General features: G+C 40.1%; 2 protein-coding genes across 3 annotated transcripts in view; one reads left to right on the top strand and one right to left on the bottom strand.

The window, feature by feature from the left end:
* Nucleotides 1-7,497, bottom strand: part of LOC122561384 (coiled-coil and C2 domain-containing protein 2A-like) — a 268,528-nt gene extending 261,031 nt beyond the window's left edge. Inside the window, exon 1 of the mRNA XM_043713148.1 lies at nt 6,984-7,497. The gene's annotated coding sequence lies outside the window, so the exon portion shown is untranslated. The remainder of the gene's footprint in view (nt 1-6,983) is intronic.
* Nucleotides 7,498-9,604: 2,107 nt separating this feature from the next.
* The window catches only part of LOC122561102 (RNA/RNP complex-1-interacting phosphatase-like), a 51,967-nt gene continuing 41,864 nt past the window's right edge, over nt 9,605-19,707 (top strand). Inside the window, exons 1-2 of one of the 2 annotated variants that reach the window (XM_043712512.1) lie at nt 9,605-9,704; nt 9,899-9,952. In XM_043712512.1, coding sequence (XP_043568447.1) covers nt 9,924-9,952 — 29 coding nt within the window. In that variant the 5' untranslated portion in view covers nt 9,605-9,704; nt 9,899-9,923. Of the gene's footprint in view, nt 9,705-9,725; nt 9,953-19,707 lie in introns of those variants that run through there. The other variant, XM_043712513.1, reaches the window with a different exon arrangement.

Here is a 19,707-nt window from a genome sequence, read left to right as displayed (position 1 = left end):
TCGAATCTCCTGTTCCCTGGATGCTGCCTGACCTGCTGCGCTGTTCCAGCAATAAAGTTTCAACATCCTTCCACATCCATCAGAAATTTATCTGTACCTCTACCATATCATCTGCTGCATCTGGTGTGGTCTCCTCTACATTGGGGAAACAGGATGCCTTCTTGTGGGTCGTTTCAGAGAATATTTCTGGGACACCAGCCCTGTGGCTGAACACTTCAACTCTCCCTCCCACTCCATCAAGGTCATGGGCCTCCTCCACCGCCAAACCGTTGCACCCAACACCTGGAGAAGGAATGCCTCATACTCTGCCTTGGTACCCTGCAACCACAGGGGATAAATGTGGATTTCAACAGCTTCTTTGTTTCCCCTCCCCCCACATTACCCCTGTCCCCAAGCCTCCATCTTAATACTGCCCTCCGGATCCATCCCCGCTCTGACCTATCACCCTCTCCCTCACCTTCATCCACCTATCACTTTCCCAGCTACCTCCCCCCCAACCCCACCCCCTTCCCATTTATCTCTCAGCCCAACCCATAAGCCTCATTTCTGATGAAGGTCTTATGCCCGAAATGTTGATTCTCCTGTTCCTCAGATGCTGCCTGACCTGCTGTGCTTTTCCAGCACTACACTCTCTTTCCGTGAAGGGACTGTGGATATCCCAGGAAGGTCAGCTGCTCTGGAGCTGCCTGAACCTGGATGAACTTGAATTAAGTAGCTTCACTTCAAAGAGCTTGTTTTGAATAGGAACTTGAATTATGAATTAAAACAAAGGAGTTTGATTTTAAGCAATGCATGTTTAATTGGAAATGGTTTTGCACAGTCTAATTCATTTCAGATACTTGAACTAAACAACTTCAAACCAAGAGGTATAGCCTGAGTGTATCAATGTTAGGAGGCAATTTCAATGATTATTCTTCCAGTTTATAACAAAATATTGGGTAACAGTTGAAGCAATAGATTTACAGAAACCTCATATGAATGTTACATCACATTCCCCAGTTTACCATTATTGTGTATCCACCAAATAATAAGAAACAATAAAAAGTAGGATATGTGCCAGTGATAAGTTTTCCATAAAATGCCTCACTACCCTGTGTCCTAGAATTAATCATCTTCAGCTGCTTCATCAATAACAATTCCTGTCTCATAAGGAGTGGGGAGGTTCACAGATGATTGTACAATGTTCACTTGTAATGGCTCAGATACTGAACCAATCAACATCCAAATGCATGTTTCATGGGTGTCAGCCCTCAGCTCAAGACTTGGATCACTAGATCCTAATATATAAACAATATTGGATGAAAATGAGACTTGAGACACTATTACATACCTCATAACTTGAAAGATGGTAGGACTTCTGTCATTCTCAGTGCTAATTCACATGAAACATTTGGCTCAATATAATACCATTTAGTTCAGGCCAAGGATTAAATTTTCAGTAGCTTAATGACAGAACTATGTTAGATGTCAAGAGATGTTTCCTTTCCCAGATAATAACAGACCACTAGAAAAAGCTGTATCAGGCAAAAGCCCTTCATCAGGAATGCCCAAAATGTTGATTCTCCTCCTCCTCGGATGCTGCCTGAAATGTTATGCTTTTCCAACACCACAGTCTCGACTCTGATCTCTAGCATCTGCAGTCCTCACTTTTGCCCACTAGAAAAGGCTGCCTGTCAGCATGATGATTGCCACTTCACAGAATTCTTTCAAGCAAGAGCCAGACATGTTTACGTCTGGGGTGGAGATACAAAAGGTATGTATATGAGAGCTAGAGGAGTCCTTTGGATGGATTGTGATTGCCAATGTGATTTTTGAAGAATTTCTGAAATCGTAAACATACATATACTCGGACCAAGTGACAGCCACATGAGTGGGGTTAACTTTCAGATTCCTGAAGAAGGGCTTATGCCCGAAACGTCGATTCTCCTGCTCCTTGGATGCTGCCTGACCTGCTGCGCTTTTCCAGCAACACATTTTCAGCTCTGATCTCCAGCATCTGCAGTCCTCACTTTCTCCTCGAACATCTTCAATAGACCTCATACAAAGCAATGCTGAAAAGTCCTGCTTTCTCTTTATATGTTTGGGGTTCTTTGGATTGGTGATATCATTTCCTGTGCTCTGATCTCCAGCATCTGCAGTCCTCACTTTCTCCTCGAACATCTTCAATAGACCTCATACAAAGCAATGCTGAAAAGTCTGCTTTCTCTTTATATGTTTGGGGTTCTTTGGGTTGGTGATATCATTTCCTGTGGTGAAGTCACTTCCTGTTCCTTTTCTCCAGGTGTGGTAGATGGAGTCTAACTCAATGTGTTTGTTGATAGAGTTCCGGTTGGAATGCTATGCTTCTATGAATTCTCATGCGTGTCCTAGGATGGATGTATTGTCCCAGTTGAAGTGGTATCCTTCCTCATCCATATATGAGGATACTTGTGAGAGAGGGTCATGTCTTTTTGCGGCTAGTTGGTGTTCATGTATCCTGGTGGCTAGTTTTCTGCCCGTTTGTCCAATGTAGTGTTTGTTATAGCCCTTGTACGGTATTTTGTAAAAGATGTTAGTTTAGCTCATTGTCTGTATAGGGTCTTTCAAGTTCATTAGCTGCTGTTTTAGCTAATTAGTGGGCTACCATGATGCCAAGGGGTCTGAGTAGTCTGGCAGTCATTTCTGAGATGTCTTTGATGCTGGGGAGAGTGGCTAGAGTTTCTGGATGTGTTTTTTTGTGACTAACTACAATACCTCAAAATAGGAGCAACCTGTTACAGCTAGAAATTTTTCCTGTCCTCTGATTTTATATTCTAAATTAGTTTACTCTCATAATCCATATTACCTTGCTTTATTGGTCTGAGTATTGAGTACAGGAGTTGAGGTCATGTTGCGGCTGTACAGGACGTTGGTTAGGCCACTGTTGGAATATTGCGTGCAATTCTGGTCTCCTTCTTGTTGCAAAGATGTTGTGAAACTTGAAAGGGTTCAGAAAAGGTTTACAAGGATGTTGCCAGGGTTGGAGGATTTGAGCTGTAGGGAGAGGCTGAACAGGCTGGGGCTGTTTTCTCTGGACCATCAGAGGCTGAGGGGTGATCTTTATAGACGTTTATAAAATCATGAGCGGCATGGATAGGGTAAATAGGCAAAGTCTTTTCCCTGGGGTAGGGGAGTCCAGAACTAGAGGGCATAGGTTTAGGGTGAGAAGGGAAAGATATAAAAGGGACATAAAGGGGCAACGTTTTCATGCAGAGGGTGGTAAGTGTATGAATTGAGCTGCCAGAGGAAGTGGTGGAGGCTAGTACAATTGCAACATTTAAAAGGCATTTGGATGGGTATATGAATAGGAAGGGTTTGGAGGGATATGGGTCGGGTGATGGCAGGTGAGACTAGATTGGGTTAGGACATCTGGTCAGCATGGACAGGTTGGACTGATGGGTGTGTCTCTGTGCTGTACATCTCTATGACTCTGAGATAGTAAAAGTTTTTTAAAAAATTTTATATATTTGTAAAAGTGGTTAAGGTAAACATTCCTCATTTGGAGGATGAGAAGAGGGATTCAATAATGGGAAATGAGGAAATGGCCAAGGTGTTGAACAGGTATTGTGTGTTCATCTTCACAGCAGAAGACACAAATAACTTGCCAGTAATTGATGACAAGGAGGCTTTGGCAGTTGAGGAACTAGAAATTATCATAATCACTAAAGAAGCTGTGTTGGGTAAGCTATTTGGGCTAAAGTTAGACAAGTCTCCTGATGGAATGCATCCCAGAGTATCAAATAGATGGTGGGGAAACTAATATAAGCCCATTAGCTTAACATCAAGTGGGGTACATGCTTGAATCAATAATCAAGGAAGAAATAGTGAGACATCAGGATAGAAATAGTCTCATGGAGCAGATGTAGCATGGGTTCACGTAGGGCAGGTCATGTTTAACTAATTTACTGGAATTCTTTGAACACATTGAGAGCAGTGAACAACAGGGAACCAGTGGATTTGGTGTATCTGGATTTTCAGAAGGCATCCGACAGGGTGCTGCACGAAAGGCTGCTGCATAAGGTAAAGGTGCACAGCATTATGGGTATTGTATTAGCTTTCTCCAGAGTTGAGAAGATTGGCTTATGAGGAGACACTGAGTAGACTGGGACTATACTCATTGAAATTTAGAATGGGGATGGGGGATCTTATAGAAAATGTAAAATTTGAAGAGAATAATACAATAGAATCAAGGAGATTGTTTCCACTGGTGGGTGAAACTAGAACCAGGGGGCATAGCTTTAGGACTGAGTTGAGGAGGAACTTCTTCATCCAAAGGGTTCTGAGTCTGTGGAATTCCCTGCCCAGTGAAACAGCTGAGGCCACCTTGTTGAATGTTTTAAGGCAAAGATAGATGGATTTTTGACCAGTAAAGGAATTAAGGGTTCTGGTGAGCAGGTGGGTAAGTGCAGCTGAGTCAACTAGGAGATTAGCCTTGATCTTATTAAATAGTGGAGCAGGCTCAATGGGCCAAATGGTCTACTCCTGTTTCTATTTCTTACATTCTAATGACAGCTTAAAAAGTAGAGGTGATAATTGAGGGACGAGCAAAGCACTTTGAGTCATAGATTCATGGAAATAGACTATTCCACCCAACTCGTCCATGCCAATATCCTAAATTAATTTAGTCCCATTTGACAGCATTTGGCCCATATCTGCCTCAACTCTTCCTTTTCATATACCAATCCCGATGCCTTTTACATGTTGTAATTGTACTAGCCTTTGCCACTTCTGGCAGCTCACTCCATACATGTACCACCCTCTGTGTGAAAAGGTGCCCCTTCGGTACCTTTTAAATCTTTCCCTCTCATCATAAACCTATGCCCTCTAGCTTTGGACTACCCTACCCCAGGGAACAGACCTTAGCTATTCACCTTATCTATGCCTCTCGTGATTTGATAAACTTCTATAAGGTCACCCCTCAGCCTTGGACGCTCCAGGGAAAACAGCCACAGTCTATTCAATCTGTCTCTGTAGCCCAAACCCTTCAACTCTGGCAACATCCTTGTAAATCTTCTGAACCCTTTCAAATTTCCCAACATCATTCCTAAAGCAGGGAGACTAGAATTGAATGCAGTATTCCAATAATAGCCTAACCAATGTCCTGTACAACCACAACATGACCTCCCAACTCCTTTACTGACCAATTCACTAAACAATAAAGGCAATCATGCCAAATACCTTCATTATCCTGTCTACCTGTGACTCTGCTTTCACGGAACTATGAACCTGCAGTCAGAGGTCTTATTGTTCAGCAACACTCGGGAAATGCAAAAGAGTCTAGTACTTCAGATAGTGAAACGTTAGCATGGGGAGATATTCAGTTATAGTTGAAGCAGCTGGACTTTGAGGAGAGAAAGAAGAAACTAGAGATAGAAGAAAAAGATATGGAAGCGAGCTGGAATTAAGAAAACAGGAAATAGAAGTGAGTAATTTAGAATTCACTGGTTTAGCTTGAGTCTAACAAGTTTTGTTAAATAATAATTCTTTAGTACAATAAAACTGGTCTGAGTCAGTTAAGTTGGTGGACTGTGCATACCTTTAGAAAACATATGTACGTTAGCTACAACTCAGGAAATAGCAGGGCAGTACAATATGCCAGTGAGTCCTAAAGATAATAAAAACCCATCTTAAAGGATATATTTTTAAAGTTACTGCATAAACCCATATTGATCATTTTTCTTCTTTGTAAAGCTAATTTCCACTTCCTCACTGTATGTACATAAATTGGGACTGTACAGAGTTATCACCACTGTAAAGGTTCAAGAGCAGAAATTGTTGAAAGAGACAAAAAACCTGCAGATGCTGGAATCTAATGCAGGCAGGAAGGAAGGTGGAAGAACACAACAAGACAGGCAGCATGAGGAGGTGTAGAAGTTGACGTTTCAGGTGTAACCCTTCTTCAGGACTTGGGGTGTGTCTCGGGGGAGCTGCACATAAGGGGGTGGCGGTGGCGGGGTGGTGCGTTGGGGATAGGTGAAGACAGGTAGCGGGTACGTCCTGGAGGAGAAAGTGAGGTCTGCAGATGCTGGATCACAAAGTTGAAACTTTATTGCTGGAACAGCACAGCAGGGCACAGGCCCTTCTTCAGGAATGCCTGTGCCCGAAACGTCGAATCTCCTGTTCCCTGGATGCTGCCTGACCTGCTGTGCTGTTCCAGCAATAAAGTTTCAACAGCGGGTACGTCCTGGCCAGTCAATGGGAGGAATGAATCACGTTGGTGACAGGGAGACATGGGAGGGGGCGTGACTGGGAAGGGAGGTTGTTTGAAACTGGAGAACTCGATATTGAGTTCTTCAGGCTACTTCACCACCATCCCCTTCATCTGCAGCTCGCCCTACACCCACCTCCGGTCCTGAAGAAGGGTGACACCCGAAGCGTCGACTTCTCCACCTGCTGATGCTGCCTGTCTTGTGTTCCTCCAGCTTCCGGCTTGTCTACAATAATTGTTGGAAAGCAATTTACAAAATCCTTTCGATAGCACCGATTTTTTTTTAGAAAGGTAATTACTTCAAAGTTGACAGTTTCACAGATTATAATCCTTAAAATTCTCTAAAATGAACTGTTTCATTTGTCAGACCAAGCTGACAACTTCTCAGTCGCTCCGCCACGTTTAGAGAGCAATGTCTAAGTGGCCTAGCACCTTAAACATCCCCAAGTAACGGCGCTGGTGGTTCCCCACACACTGAATGGGCAGGAAGATGAATCATAGTACAACTACAGCGCAAAAAACAGATGGATTACCAAGAAAACGCTAGTTTTACCAGTTTAGACTATGTAAACAGTCCCTCTCTGATTCCGGAAATTTAGCGATCCCTCCTACAAAATAGAGGAGCACTTCATTTAGACGCGGATGGCTGATCGGCGACTCGTAAAGGATGAAAATACACAACGCCTGACCTCAAACACCAAAAGGAATTAACCGGTAGTCATAGACTGAGTGAAATACACAGAGTAAAATACCGTACTCCCAAAGGAATGCGAGACCGCAAAGCCGTCCTAGCTTGAAGCCTTGGTAAAAGTAAACCCAAAATGCATCTAACGGTCCAGCTGCTGCTGGTACACGCTCGAGCGACAGATGGGCAAATGGCACATTACTCGTGCGCCCCATTGTGGTCGCGCGAGCAGCACGCGATCACCCGACCGCCTGCAGCTGACTGAACCGTTAGAAATGAGAATGGCAACTTTGAATGGCAGAGACAATTTCTGATAAGTTGTTCAGTAGATGCACAAAACCGAAAAACGAACTCATTTGAATGATTGCACTAATCCTCCAGATGTGAATCACCAAATGTCACGCACCCTATATCCTGATTTGTTATTAAGTAAATATATAAAACTAGTGGAAAATAATGTTCACATACGAATTACCACACTAATTCTCCAGATGTGAATCACGAAATATCCTGTCCTCCTTACCAATACTCTCAATATTCTAACTGGATAAAGATAAATAATACCTTTAGTTTGCGGGCTTTTCCCTGACTTTTTTTTGATAATGTAAGTGAATTTGGCTTAATGTGGTCAGAAAGGCATCTGCAAATATTTGTTTAATTGGTCAAGTATAATATAGATGATTAGGTTAGTACTGTGTAAATTATTAATGACGATAGTAACAGTAGGTTTCCTTGACTATGTTTAACGTGATGCCACGACAATTCACGGAGTCTAGTCAATGCTGAGCACTGAAAGGGCAATTATCTCCTGATTGTACACCGCTGTGCCGCCACATTTGTACAGTTTATTATGCTGGTGTGATAGGACATATCCAAGGATGTGAATACTGATGAATTGACTATAAAGTATGATTCTGCCGGTATGTCCATTGCCAGACTGCCACATCTCTCCCGAATTTGGCTCAACCCACAAAGGGGATTTTGCAGGGTGAATAAGCTAGGTATGATATATTAATTCACATCGCTTAGCTTTAAGTTTTATGATCTGTCAGCTTTTACTTATCTTTGCTTGCGCCATGGAAACAGTGGCCCCCACCTCAGTGAGGTTCGGATTCCTCCTACAAAATAGACAAGTATCTCATTTAGACACTGTGGCTGATTGGCAACCTTTAAAAGACGTGAGTCTACATTGCCTGAGCTGACACACCTTAGTACAAGAGTACCTTCATGGCCACTTCAGAGAACAATTAAGAGTCAACCAACCACCACAGTTTTGGTCTGGAGTCCCATGTGTGCCATAATCGTTAAGGACAAATTTTCTTCCCTAAAATACAATCGTCTTTTTAAGACAGTTGTTGTTTTCTCTTTTAGTTTTGTGGCATCAATATTGTTAGTAACACTATTCTGACTGTCCATATGTTCTTGGCTGATAGCCTCTTGGCTCGGGGGCTCAGAATATCCTAGCAGAGTCATTCCATCCACAATAGTTTGGGGGGGCCATCACGTCAAGAGTCATAGGGATGTACAGCACGGAAACAGACCCTTCGGTCCAACCCGTCCATGCCTACCAGAAATCAAACAGGTTTCTGCATTCTTTGTGTGTAAACATCAATACAAAATCTGAGATAGCTTGGCACCGCAATCTTATTCCTAAACTATCCCTATCCCTATCACTTCAAACCCTAAATTTGTCGGGGGCAGCTTTCTCCACCTGGTTCCCGGTAGATCCTTGCATACCGCAGCAACACATATTTCCTTGTTACAATTAATCTTAATTTTGCAGGTTTGGCTCTGTTTAAAGAGCTCTCTCATCGTTCCAAATCTGATTTTCATTGGGCTCCCTTTAAACTGGTGAGTTTGTAACGAATTACAACAGGTTGTAAATCACAGGAAACCCAGAAATTAGATGTAAATACAATGGTTGAGTTAAAGCAAAAAAATCGACAAATTACAAATACTAGGTAAATACTTTAAAACAAAGTCTATTAATTTTTTATTTCAAAAATATACATTATTCATAAAATAATTTGATGGTCTATACAGTTGGTCATGCCATACATACGTAAACATTTGCATACAGAGATCAGGATTTATCATTTGTATATTCAGGTCTGTATGTTTATCAATCATATGTCCATATATTTAGCTGAGGCGTCAGCAGACCCCAAATGACTGCGTGGTCCCCCTATTCTTCTTAGGCAGGCAGATGTTACAAGGTGATCTTTCCCCACTGCGCCTTGGCGGCAGCTGCCCCAAGCTTCAGTGCGTCCCTCAATAAGTAGTCCTGGACCTTGGAATGTGCCTGTCTGCAACACTCAGTCGGGGTCAACTCCTTTAGCTGGAAGATCAACAGGTTTCCGACCGCCCAGAGATACGTTTGAATGAATTAGCGTTCACCGTCTCCTGAGGAAGTTCTATATAATGTAACCTATTCAACTGTCAGAAGATACTTTAAGTTCCACTTTGTTTTATGAGTTGTCAATATTTTGAACCCTGTTCATCCACGATTACGGGAGGGATGTACCTGAACAAATTGAACTGCATATTTTCATGCTGAAATGTGCATTTTATCCAACGTTAATTACAATGCATGGCCATGGAACGATAAAAACACTGCTCTGATTCCTCAACTTAGTGCGCTTGCGCAAATTACGCAAGGATTCATTTTATAGCGTCATATCGCACATGCGTATTTTAATATTCTGGAAATTTCTATGGCTGGGTGTTGGTTGTAGGTGTAGATGAGGAGCAGTAGTTGTATATTACTTCAAACTCTATATTAAAAAAGCTTGGGTAGGTTTCATCTCATTTTTTCGCTAATTAAAATACAAATTGATATAAAGAGCCAACTATATTGAACTTCGGAGGTTAAGCGCAGTCACAAATGATTTTTGTGTGAAAGGATCGAGGCCTGGTCTTTGGTGCCTGTTGACTGAACAAAATCGAAGTTAAAACATTTAACAGCGCGATTTTTCTATTTGCTGCAGTGACTTTCAACGGCTCCTTTAAGTCATGGTGAAGAAGAATACGGTTCCTGATGGGTAAGTATGATCAGACTGACTTTAGACGGATTTAGTTACAGGACTACATACTAGGTGAGTCCATACATAAAATGTCGCCCAACGGGTAAGTAGAAAGATTGCCGCCATGTTAAGCGGCGCTTAAGCACAATTGGTAAGTAAACAATGCCTTCAAAATTGTAAGTATCACGCTTGCGAGGTTCACGTTTTTTTGGAGGATGAATCGTACAAGGTGGTATATTTCATGAGTGCATTGTGCAGAATGGACGGTACACCTCATCTTTCTTAAAATCATTTTCCTTGCATCTCTTTTGTGAGGATAGAGCATTTACATCGGAATTCCTTTTGATCACGAGATACGAATTTCGGAAAGTAGTAAATCCTGGACCTTGATTTTTCTTGACTAAGTAAGATTAATGCTAATAGCTAAGTTAAAATATCCGCAAACGATGAAATCTGACTTTGCGTAATTTGTTAGAATGATCGAAGAAAACAATGCTACCTGGAAGGGTAGCCATTAAAATGCACCCAACGGTTGGTTAATCTTGTTTGTAATGAATGACTTAAATGAGGCTGGAGTCTTGTTATTTTTTTTAAATATTAATCTAGTTAAAATAGAATCAGACTAATAGGTTGAAGAGTTAACATTTCAGAGCTTAAGAATTAAGATAGAAAAAGTATATTATAAATAGTTGCCAGTTTTTAGATGTCCTCTATCACAGTTAAGTGCATCAGACATTGAAAATGGTAGTATTGCAAATCCAAATTTGCTATTGGTTGTTGCAAATAGGTTTCTGTTACTGAGTTATGCCCAGGTGTACTATTAATGCGATAGCGTAGAGTCTTTAGTCAATGGCAGTTCTACATTAGTGTAAAAATGTTGTAAAATTTGTTCATAGCATTTCAGGGTATTGTAACCCTTGGCAAATATTTTAGGAATTGATTACAAAACTGTAATCTGAAATCAAAACATTATGCAAATGCAATGGTAACAGTAATTAATGTTTACACCAAAATTCAACACTGAATTCTAGCTTACAATATTTTTAAAATTTGCTTTCTTGTAATTTGTAGATGACACCCAAAATTGATGGTGTAGTGAACAGTGAAGGTTTTCTCAGATTACATCATTGATCAGATGGATTGTGAGTGGCAAATGGAGTTTAATTTAGATAAGTGTGAGGTTTTACATTTTGGTAAGGCAAATAAGGGCAGGGCGTATACACTTAATGGTAGGATCGTGTGGAATGTTGCTGAACAAAGAGACTTTAGGGTGCAGGTTTGTAGTTCCTTAAAGTGGAGCCTCAGGTCGACTGAATAGTGAAAAAGATGTTTAGTGTGCTTGATTTTATTGCATAGTGCATTGAGTATAGGGCCAAAAACAATGAAGATGCTGGAATCCAAAGTAGACAAACAGGAGGCTGAAAGAACACAGCAAGCCAGGCAGCATCAGGAGCTGGTGAAGCTAACGTTTTGGTTATTAGCCCTTATTTGGGACCTTTTGAGTATAGGAGTTGGAATATCATGTTGCAACTGTACAGGACGTTGGTTAGACCACTTTTGGAATACTGTATTCATTTCTGACAACCCTGCTTATAGGAAGGATGTTGTGAAACTTGAAAGGGTTCAGAAAAGATTTGCAAGGATAGTGGGAGGTTTTGAGCTATGGGGAAGGCTGAATAGGCTGGGGCTATTTTCCCTGGAGCATCGGAGGCTGAGATGTCACCTTTCTAGAAGCTTATAAAATCATGAGAGGCTTAGGTAGGGTAGCAAAGCCCAAACCTAAAGGTTTACGGTGAAAGGGGAAAGATTTATAAGGGGCATTGTTTTCACACAGAGAATGGTGGTGTGTGGAATGAACTGCCAAAGGAAGTAGTGAAGGCTGGTCCAATTGCAATATTTAGAAGAACCTGGATGGGTACACGAATAGGAAGGGGTATGGAGCAAATGCTGGCAAATGGCTCCAGATTAATTTAGAATATCTGGTCGAAATAGATGAGTTGGATTGAAGAATCTATTTCTGTGCTGTCCAACTCTGACTGAGGTTACTTGCCAGTACTGCTGGCAAGTTTACCATATATGGCTTAACAATAATGTGCTCTAGTTAACGTTTTGTGGACAAATGTGCAGAGTTCATACTGTTAACTTCAAAAGAGGCAGTAACTACCAGGCCAATGTATGCAGGCTAACAAAAGTTTATATACTACAAGAAAAACACAAACAGAATTAATGCTAATTAGAACTTGTCAGTTGACAATCACTGAAAAAGCTTTAAGTGATGGATTAGTTTTGATTGTTTCAGTAGCTCTTTAAGATTCTTTTGCACAGAGAAGAAAATGCTATGATTTTGTTCCATGGAACTGCTTTCCGTAATGTAACTCTTCTTGCAAAGTTCAAAATAAATGAACTAATGTGAATTGCTAATGAATAAAAGTTACAGCTTGCTTATTTTCTGTTCTACATCAGTTCTTTTCTTTAGAAAAAAATGTCATGAAACTGATGACAATTGACTTATGGACAAACCATAAAAGTTCGGAAAAAGCAGCTTTTATGTTCACATCTCATGTGGAAATCTTGAAATTGCTGCCACTATTAATCTGATCTACGCCAAAAAGTTGCCTCATTAGTACAATTTGGAAGCTTGTAGTGCCTCAACAGAAGATAACAGAAGCAATTCACTCTGAAGTCTTCCCAGTTTGTAATCTTAATTCTAAAAAAATGACTGTCTACTAGACCGATGGTACAGAATTGTATTCTGTATTTTATTCTTGTCTTTTTCAATATTGCTGCTTTCACTTGGCGAAAAATATAGTGTTATCTAAGACTGCGCTTCTTTTATTAAAAAAAACACTTTAGGTTGAAGCACATCTTCACTTTCCTGAACATATGTTATACTCTGTCTCTATTGGTAAACCAAATTGGTAGCCACTGAAGAAATTGATTCAGGGTGTGCTGTACACAACATTTCAGTTTGAGCTATTAATTTGCAAAACTATCACCTCTACTGGACATTCAGTGTTATGCAAAATTTAGATTAAGGTCTAAGGAGAAGTATGTAATTGAAGGGCTTTAGCTTCTAAATTATAAAGCTGCCATGAAACTTATATTAATGCAAATTTCTTAAAAATAGAATGCAATGAAATATCCAAATTACCATTAATTAGACTAATCTAAGTGAGTCTTCAATATTACCTGTGCCTGTTGTAAAGCAGTGGCAGTTAGATTTTTCCAAGAGGTAGCTTGGCCTGCTGAATAAAATGCCACAGCTTGTTCAATCCTTGGGATTAATGGGTTGTCATGAGTGGTTGAGGACTCTGGATCTGTACTTGCAAGAGGTTTGGAAGGTTGGGGTGGGGATAACTGCACATGTGATCTCACTGAAGCGCTCAATGCTGAGAGGTCTGAATAGAGTGAACATTGAGAAGTTTCCATTTTCTAATTTTACTTTTTAAAAAAAAACTATGACCTGAGGTCACAGCCTCCAAATGAAGGAACAACCCTTTAGAACTGAACTGAGGAGAAATCTCTTCAGTCGGGGATGATGAATTTGTGGACCTCCTTGTTGCAGCGTGCTGTGGGGGCCGAGTATGTATGTAAGACAGATAGGTAGATAGGTTTCTGATTAGTAAAAGGATCAAGGGTTATAGGGGGAGGACAGGAGAATAGATCTCTGAACTCTTATCAGTCAGAATTGAATGGGGGAACAGACTCTGAGCCAAATGCCGTAATTCTACTCCAATTCTTATGATTTGAGATTTTATTGGTGCACTGTTGTTTGCATGCTGTTAGAACAGACTTGTCAGATACAGATTCACTCAACACCCGGCAATTGCACAGCCTTGGATATTTGAATTTTACAAAAATGAAAAGCCCTGCAGTCTGATTAGTAACCAAAACAGCTGTTTCAAAATGTAGGTTTAGATTAGATTAGATTATTTAGTGTGGAAACAGGCCCTTCGGCCCAACAAGTCCCCACCGACCCGCCGAAGCACAACCCACCCAGACTCATTCCCCTACATTTATCCCTTCACCTAACACTACGGGCAACTTAGCATGGCCAATTCACCTAACCTGCACATTTTTGGATTGTGGGAGGAAACCAGAGCATCCGGAGGAAACCCACGCAGACATGAGAATGTGCAAACTCCACACAGTCGCTGAGGCGGGAATTGAACCCGGGTCTCTGGCGCTGTGAGGCAGCAGTGCTAACCACTACTACCAAGCAAAGCAGTGTTAATCTTCATATGGTACACTGGTTCTGTCCTGGTAAGACAATGTAGCTGCTAATGTACATTAACAATTTTGGAGATTCGTTGGCATATACTCATAAAACACATACATGCCAACCAGGTTTCCTGAACTGAAATACAGTAGTCCCATTTGCATGGGCTTGGCCCATATACCTCTGAGCTGGAAATGTGTTGCTGGAAAAGCGCAGCAGGTCAGGCAGCATCCAGGGAACAGGAGAATCGACGTTTCGGGCATAAGCCCTTCTTCAGGGCTGTGCTTTTCCAGCAACACATTTCCAGCTCTGATCTCCAGCATCTGCAGACCTCACTTTCTCCATATACCTCTGAACCTTGCCTGTCTGTGTACTTGTATGATGTAATTCCTGTTTTCTATTAGGCTTAGTTATTCTGAGATTTAACAACTTAATGTGGTTGCTTTTGTTGTCCATGTCCAATTTTGCATCTTATAATGCAAGTTGTGCAGCAGGTCGTAAGATGACTACAGTGTATAACAAGGTGATACCTGACACTGAACCAGAAGCCACCTAATAGCCCAGTTTGTGCCTGCCTCAAGTATGAAATTCTACCTGATACCCAATGTGACTACACATGAAATAATTCAGCCCCTACAATTATAGCAGAAATGAATGCTGCCCTGTTAATTGTTGGATAGTATACAACATTTGTTGAGTTTTAACCTCAGGAAAGTGCTGAAATTGCAACTTGTATCCAGAGGGATACAGTCACCTTTGCACACAGAAATATTTATTATTGAATACTGTATTAGATCTCCCATGACTGTCTAGTTCTGTCCTTTTATAAAACAATAGTAATTTGACACTGGAGGATATATTTCATGTCATGGCATAAATCTTTTTGGCATTGTAAATGATTTACATCAATAAAGCTGGTAACACCTGCAATTTTCTGAATGTGTGATTATACTTAATGCAATGGAACAGCTTGAATTAGATTGGATTCGGTGCATGTCTGTAATTCATATTGTATATAGCCAGGTAATGTTTTTCATTTGAGATTATAGTAATTGCTTGGAAATTCATCTGAGAAGGCGGCAAGATGCATTTGCAAGATTGACTGACTGAGGCGAGTCACAAATTTCCTGGTATTTCTGCCTTTTTGGCCAGTTATGGATATCTATCAATTTCATGATTTTCCTATAGTGAATATTAGATCTGTATTTAAAAGTTGCTCTCAACTGTCATTCATTTGATTTTTTTTCCCCATTAGACTTTCCTTTAAAGCTGCGTCTCTTTATAATTGCAAATCCAGATTATATTTTGGGATAAGTATTGCGCAACTCTAAAACTTGTCTGCTTATACTCTTGGATTTCATATTGTAGTGTCTATCAATACAACTTTTTTGCTAGTTCATTTCTCAGGGTTCCTGAGGAAAAAATCAATCAACCTGTCTGGTTTAATATTTTAAGTACAGCCAAGCAGTTGTCAGCCACCAGTTAACTAGTGCATCCTCCATGGTCATTTCTCTACCAATCAGCACTCTCCTGTCATGCACTATAAATCCTGGGTTTTTCCTTAAATTGGTACTTTTATGAATTGTCTTGAATGCAAGGCAAAAGGTTTCAATAAAATGTCTTTTTCAGCAATACTTAACTCTGTGCAATTTAGCAAGTATTTCAGTATTGCTGTTAATCCAGTAGTAATCAGTTGCAAATTGTTTCACTACATCTGAGTCTCAGCTAGTATCTGCAAAATAAACTTAACTGCAGTGGTAATTTTTGAAGTTCAATTATTGCAATCATGATCTTGCGGGTCCGGAGTCTACACCATTGTGCTATTGCATTCAGTCAACTTTTAATGGGTGTACCTGAGAGAGCTGAAAACAGCTTCAAACAAATATTTTCTCCCTCTGCTGTTAGAACCAAATTTATATTGGAATTGTTACATAGTTAATATTGTTATAAAGATGCTTCTGTCATCTGGACTTAACTGTCATCATATTGGAGTTGGTGAGTATGAGGTAAAATGTCAACTGCAGAATTTAATTTGTAGTTCTGGAGCACGAATCTGGCAAATTATGGCTACGTTTTAAGATTTATGTGACATGAGTGTAGCTAAAGCTGTTTATAGCTATCACATGAAGCAAGCTTAGATTAGTTTTGAAATTGTGGTAATAACATTAAGTGAAAATTAATTTCTATTAACAAGGTTTGGTTCAGTTTTTGGTGTGGAAAATCTTGCTTTTATGTAAACCATTTGTATTAGCTGTAAAAGTTTGTTTAATAAAATATATTTGTATATGCCTTGTGCACGACTGAGTGTAATTCTATTGTCGTAAATTTGATTTTCTACACTTCAGATTAAGAATGTGCTGTAATCACTATTTGACCTGAAAGAAATATGGTCTAAAAGCAGCATACTTATTTTTTAGATTAATATTTTTGACAGTAAATTTCTTTGTATCATTCCCATAAGTTACCTTTTTTTGCAAATCGTCCTTAATTACTGATTTGATACCTCCCAGGTAACAAACTAAATTATTTATGATCCATTATGTTGCAGCAATGGATTTGAGTTCGTGTGATCTTGCAGATTTTATTTTTGCAAAATTTGCCTTGTTTGAAAGGTGATGCCTTGGTACTTTGGGGTAAAGCATGCTGTGTTCTTGAACTGTGCATCAATGATTTTTGTTTCAACCTTGAGTTTTTTAATACATGAGATGAGCAAAGTGTTTTACCAATTATCTATTAGCATTTTTCAAGACAGTTTGAATTATTTTTCATTTTTAACATTATCTTAGGCATGGATAGTGTTAAGAAATAACATCCTTTTTAGAAATCTAGCAAGTTCCTGGCATGTTTTCAATTGCTGTCTTGTTACAGACTGATAATTTTGAGACATGATTCATCACTAATTCCAGCTTTATAATGCCTCTTCCAAACTGAAGTTATTGGAGGAAGTCATTCAGGAGGGGAAATGATGAGGAAGAGATTTGTTTCTACTACTTGGGTTTGCTTTCTTATGGAGATACAGGATAATAAAATCAAGGACTCTTCATTTTTGTTTTGTTTTCAGGGCCCCTTTCATTTTGCATCATCTAGTAAATGAGCTGACCACATTCTCTTTTGTTCCTGTTCTCTCTCTTTGCACCTCCCCCAAAAAAAGCCACAATGACAAAACGTTTTTTCAGGTGTTACGGGGAGAGGTGTGTGTGTGTGTATTCTAGACTTGTTTCTTTCTGAGTTGAAGCAGCAACCGGGCTCTAGGATGCTACTTCAACACAATACACTTCTAAGGACCACATGAGGTAAGGCAGCAACACTATACTGGAGGGTGCTCATAATATGTAAATTTATTGATGATAAATGGCTGGCTTTCAAAAACAAACAATATCCTGAACAGGAAGGAAAACCAATTTTTAATAGTATTGAACCTTTTGAGCTGAATTTGATTGCAGAAATTGACGTGCCAGTTGGAAATGGGTATTGTGCATCTAACTTTGTACACTGACAAATTTGGACACTGGGGTGGAAGTAAACTTTAAGGATGAACCTAAGCTGAAATTGACCATTAAAGATAATAAATGGCTACCTGGAAAGCATCCTTCGAGCAGGGAAGTTGAGGGGGTGAAACCTGATTTGAGATATACAACTTCAAGGGACATGGGCTAGGTAGATAAACTCTTACCCCTTTTTCTTTTAGTAGTGGAGTCAATAACCAGGGAATGTAGATTAAAGATATGGATTAGGATCTTGAGAGGAGATTTTTGCTATGATGTATTGGCATCTAAGCCCTAAATGGCGAAGTAAGAACCATCACAGCATTTAAATATTTAAATGAGCACTTGAACTGCCATGGTATACATGGCTACAAGAATACTGGAAAACTCTATCTTGGTAGATAAATACTCGATAACCATTGTCGACATGACATACTTGGTTCTGTACTGTAAAACTCTTAGACTCTCTGACTTGTTGAATTGACTGACTATTTCTGACGTGAATCATGTGGTGTGATTATAACACAAACTTTACCCATAGTGAAATTGCCTGATTTCAACACAACACCCGTAGATCTAAGGTACCTGGAGGGGCATTAAAAACAGTAGTAAGTTAGGAATGGCAGAGATTGCTTCTTGGCCTATGTAGTGTAAGTTGACGATCAGTTTTCCTACAGAGATGTAGTATTCAACTAATTGTTGAAGCAGTTAAATTGCTGTAAGTTTACAAAAGATGTGGTAAAAGATCTCGAGCCTTCTAACAAGTAAACCTCTGACAATTTTTAAATATGTTGTACTCCGAATTTAAAGACTTTATCTAGCCATTCATGATTCTCAGCTTTCACCTTTTGCACTCTTTTGACTTTTACAATGCATTTAATACTAGAGAGCACTCTTTCACAAGTAACTAGATTTTTTTTTAAAGATAGTGGAAGGGAGGACCACCAGGATGATGAAACTGTCAACTCCTTGCAGAAGCTTCAAATCATAGGTACCCCTGTGGAAGCCTCAGAGGGATACCTCATGACAATAGAATTAAGTTTTAAGTTGAAATCTGAGCAAGCTAGTTTTGTATCGTGTTTATTGCCTTTGTTTTCAGAACAACAAATTGACTTTCCACCTTGAAATCGGGTTGGGTTCATGGTCATTGAGATGGAATTTTTAATTTACTTTTCGGACGTGTTACTTTCTATACTGTTGGTAACCTGCTAGAGTAAGAGATATACAGCATGGAAGCAGACCCTTCGGTTCAACTCATCCATGCTGACCAGATATCCCAACCTAATTTGGTCCCATTTGTCACCACTTGGCCCTTATCCTTCTAAACCTTTCCTCCTCTTCTACTCATCCAGACATCTTTCTAAATGCTGTATTTGCATCAGCCTCCACCACTTTCTTTTGCAGCTCATTCCATACATGCACCATCCTCTGTGAAAATGTTGCCCCTTGGGTCTCATTTTTATATTTCCCCCCCTCACCCTAAACCTATGCCCTCTGACTCCCTCACTACAAGGAGAAGACCTTGTTTATTTATCCTATCCATGCCCCTCCTTTTACAAACCTCTATAAGGTCCCCCCTCAGCCTCCCAACTCTAGGGTAAACAACCCCATTCTATTCCGCCTCCTCCCTATAGCTCAAATCTTCCAAACCTGATACCATCCTTGTAGGTCTTTTTTTGAGCCCTTTGAAGTTTTATAGGAAGGAGACCAGGATTGCGCACAATATTCCAAAAGTTAGCCTAACGAATGTCCTGTACAGCTGCAACATGACCACCCAACTCCTATTCTAATGTTCTGACTAATAAAGGAAAGCATACCAAATGCTGCCTTCACTATCCTATCTACCTGCGACTCGATTTTCAAGGAACTATGAACCTGCGCTCCAAGGTCTCCTTGTTCAGCAATACCCCCCCAGGACTTACCACTAAGTGTACAAGTCCTGCTCTGATTTGCTTTTCCAAAGTACAGCACCTTGCATTTATCTAAATTAAACTCCATTTGACACTTAGCCCATTGGCCCATCTGATCAAGATCCCATTGTACTCTGAGGTAACTTTCTTCACTGTCCA

The sequence above is a fragment of the Chiloscyllium plagiosum genome, chromosome 22, assembly GCF_004010195.1.
Source record: "Chiloscyllium plagiosum isolate BGI_BamShark_2017 chromosome 22, ASM401019v2, whole genome shotgun sequence".
NCBI classification, from domain to species: domain Eukaryota; kingdom Metazoa; phylum Chordata; class Chondrichthyes; order Orectolobiformes; family Hemiscylliidae; genus Chiloscyllium; species Chiloscyllium plagiosum.
Note: the sequence above shows the minus strand (reverse complement) of the source record. Positions and strands in the feature narration are given on the sequence as shown.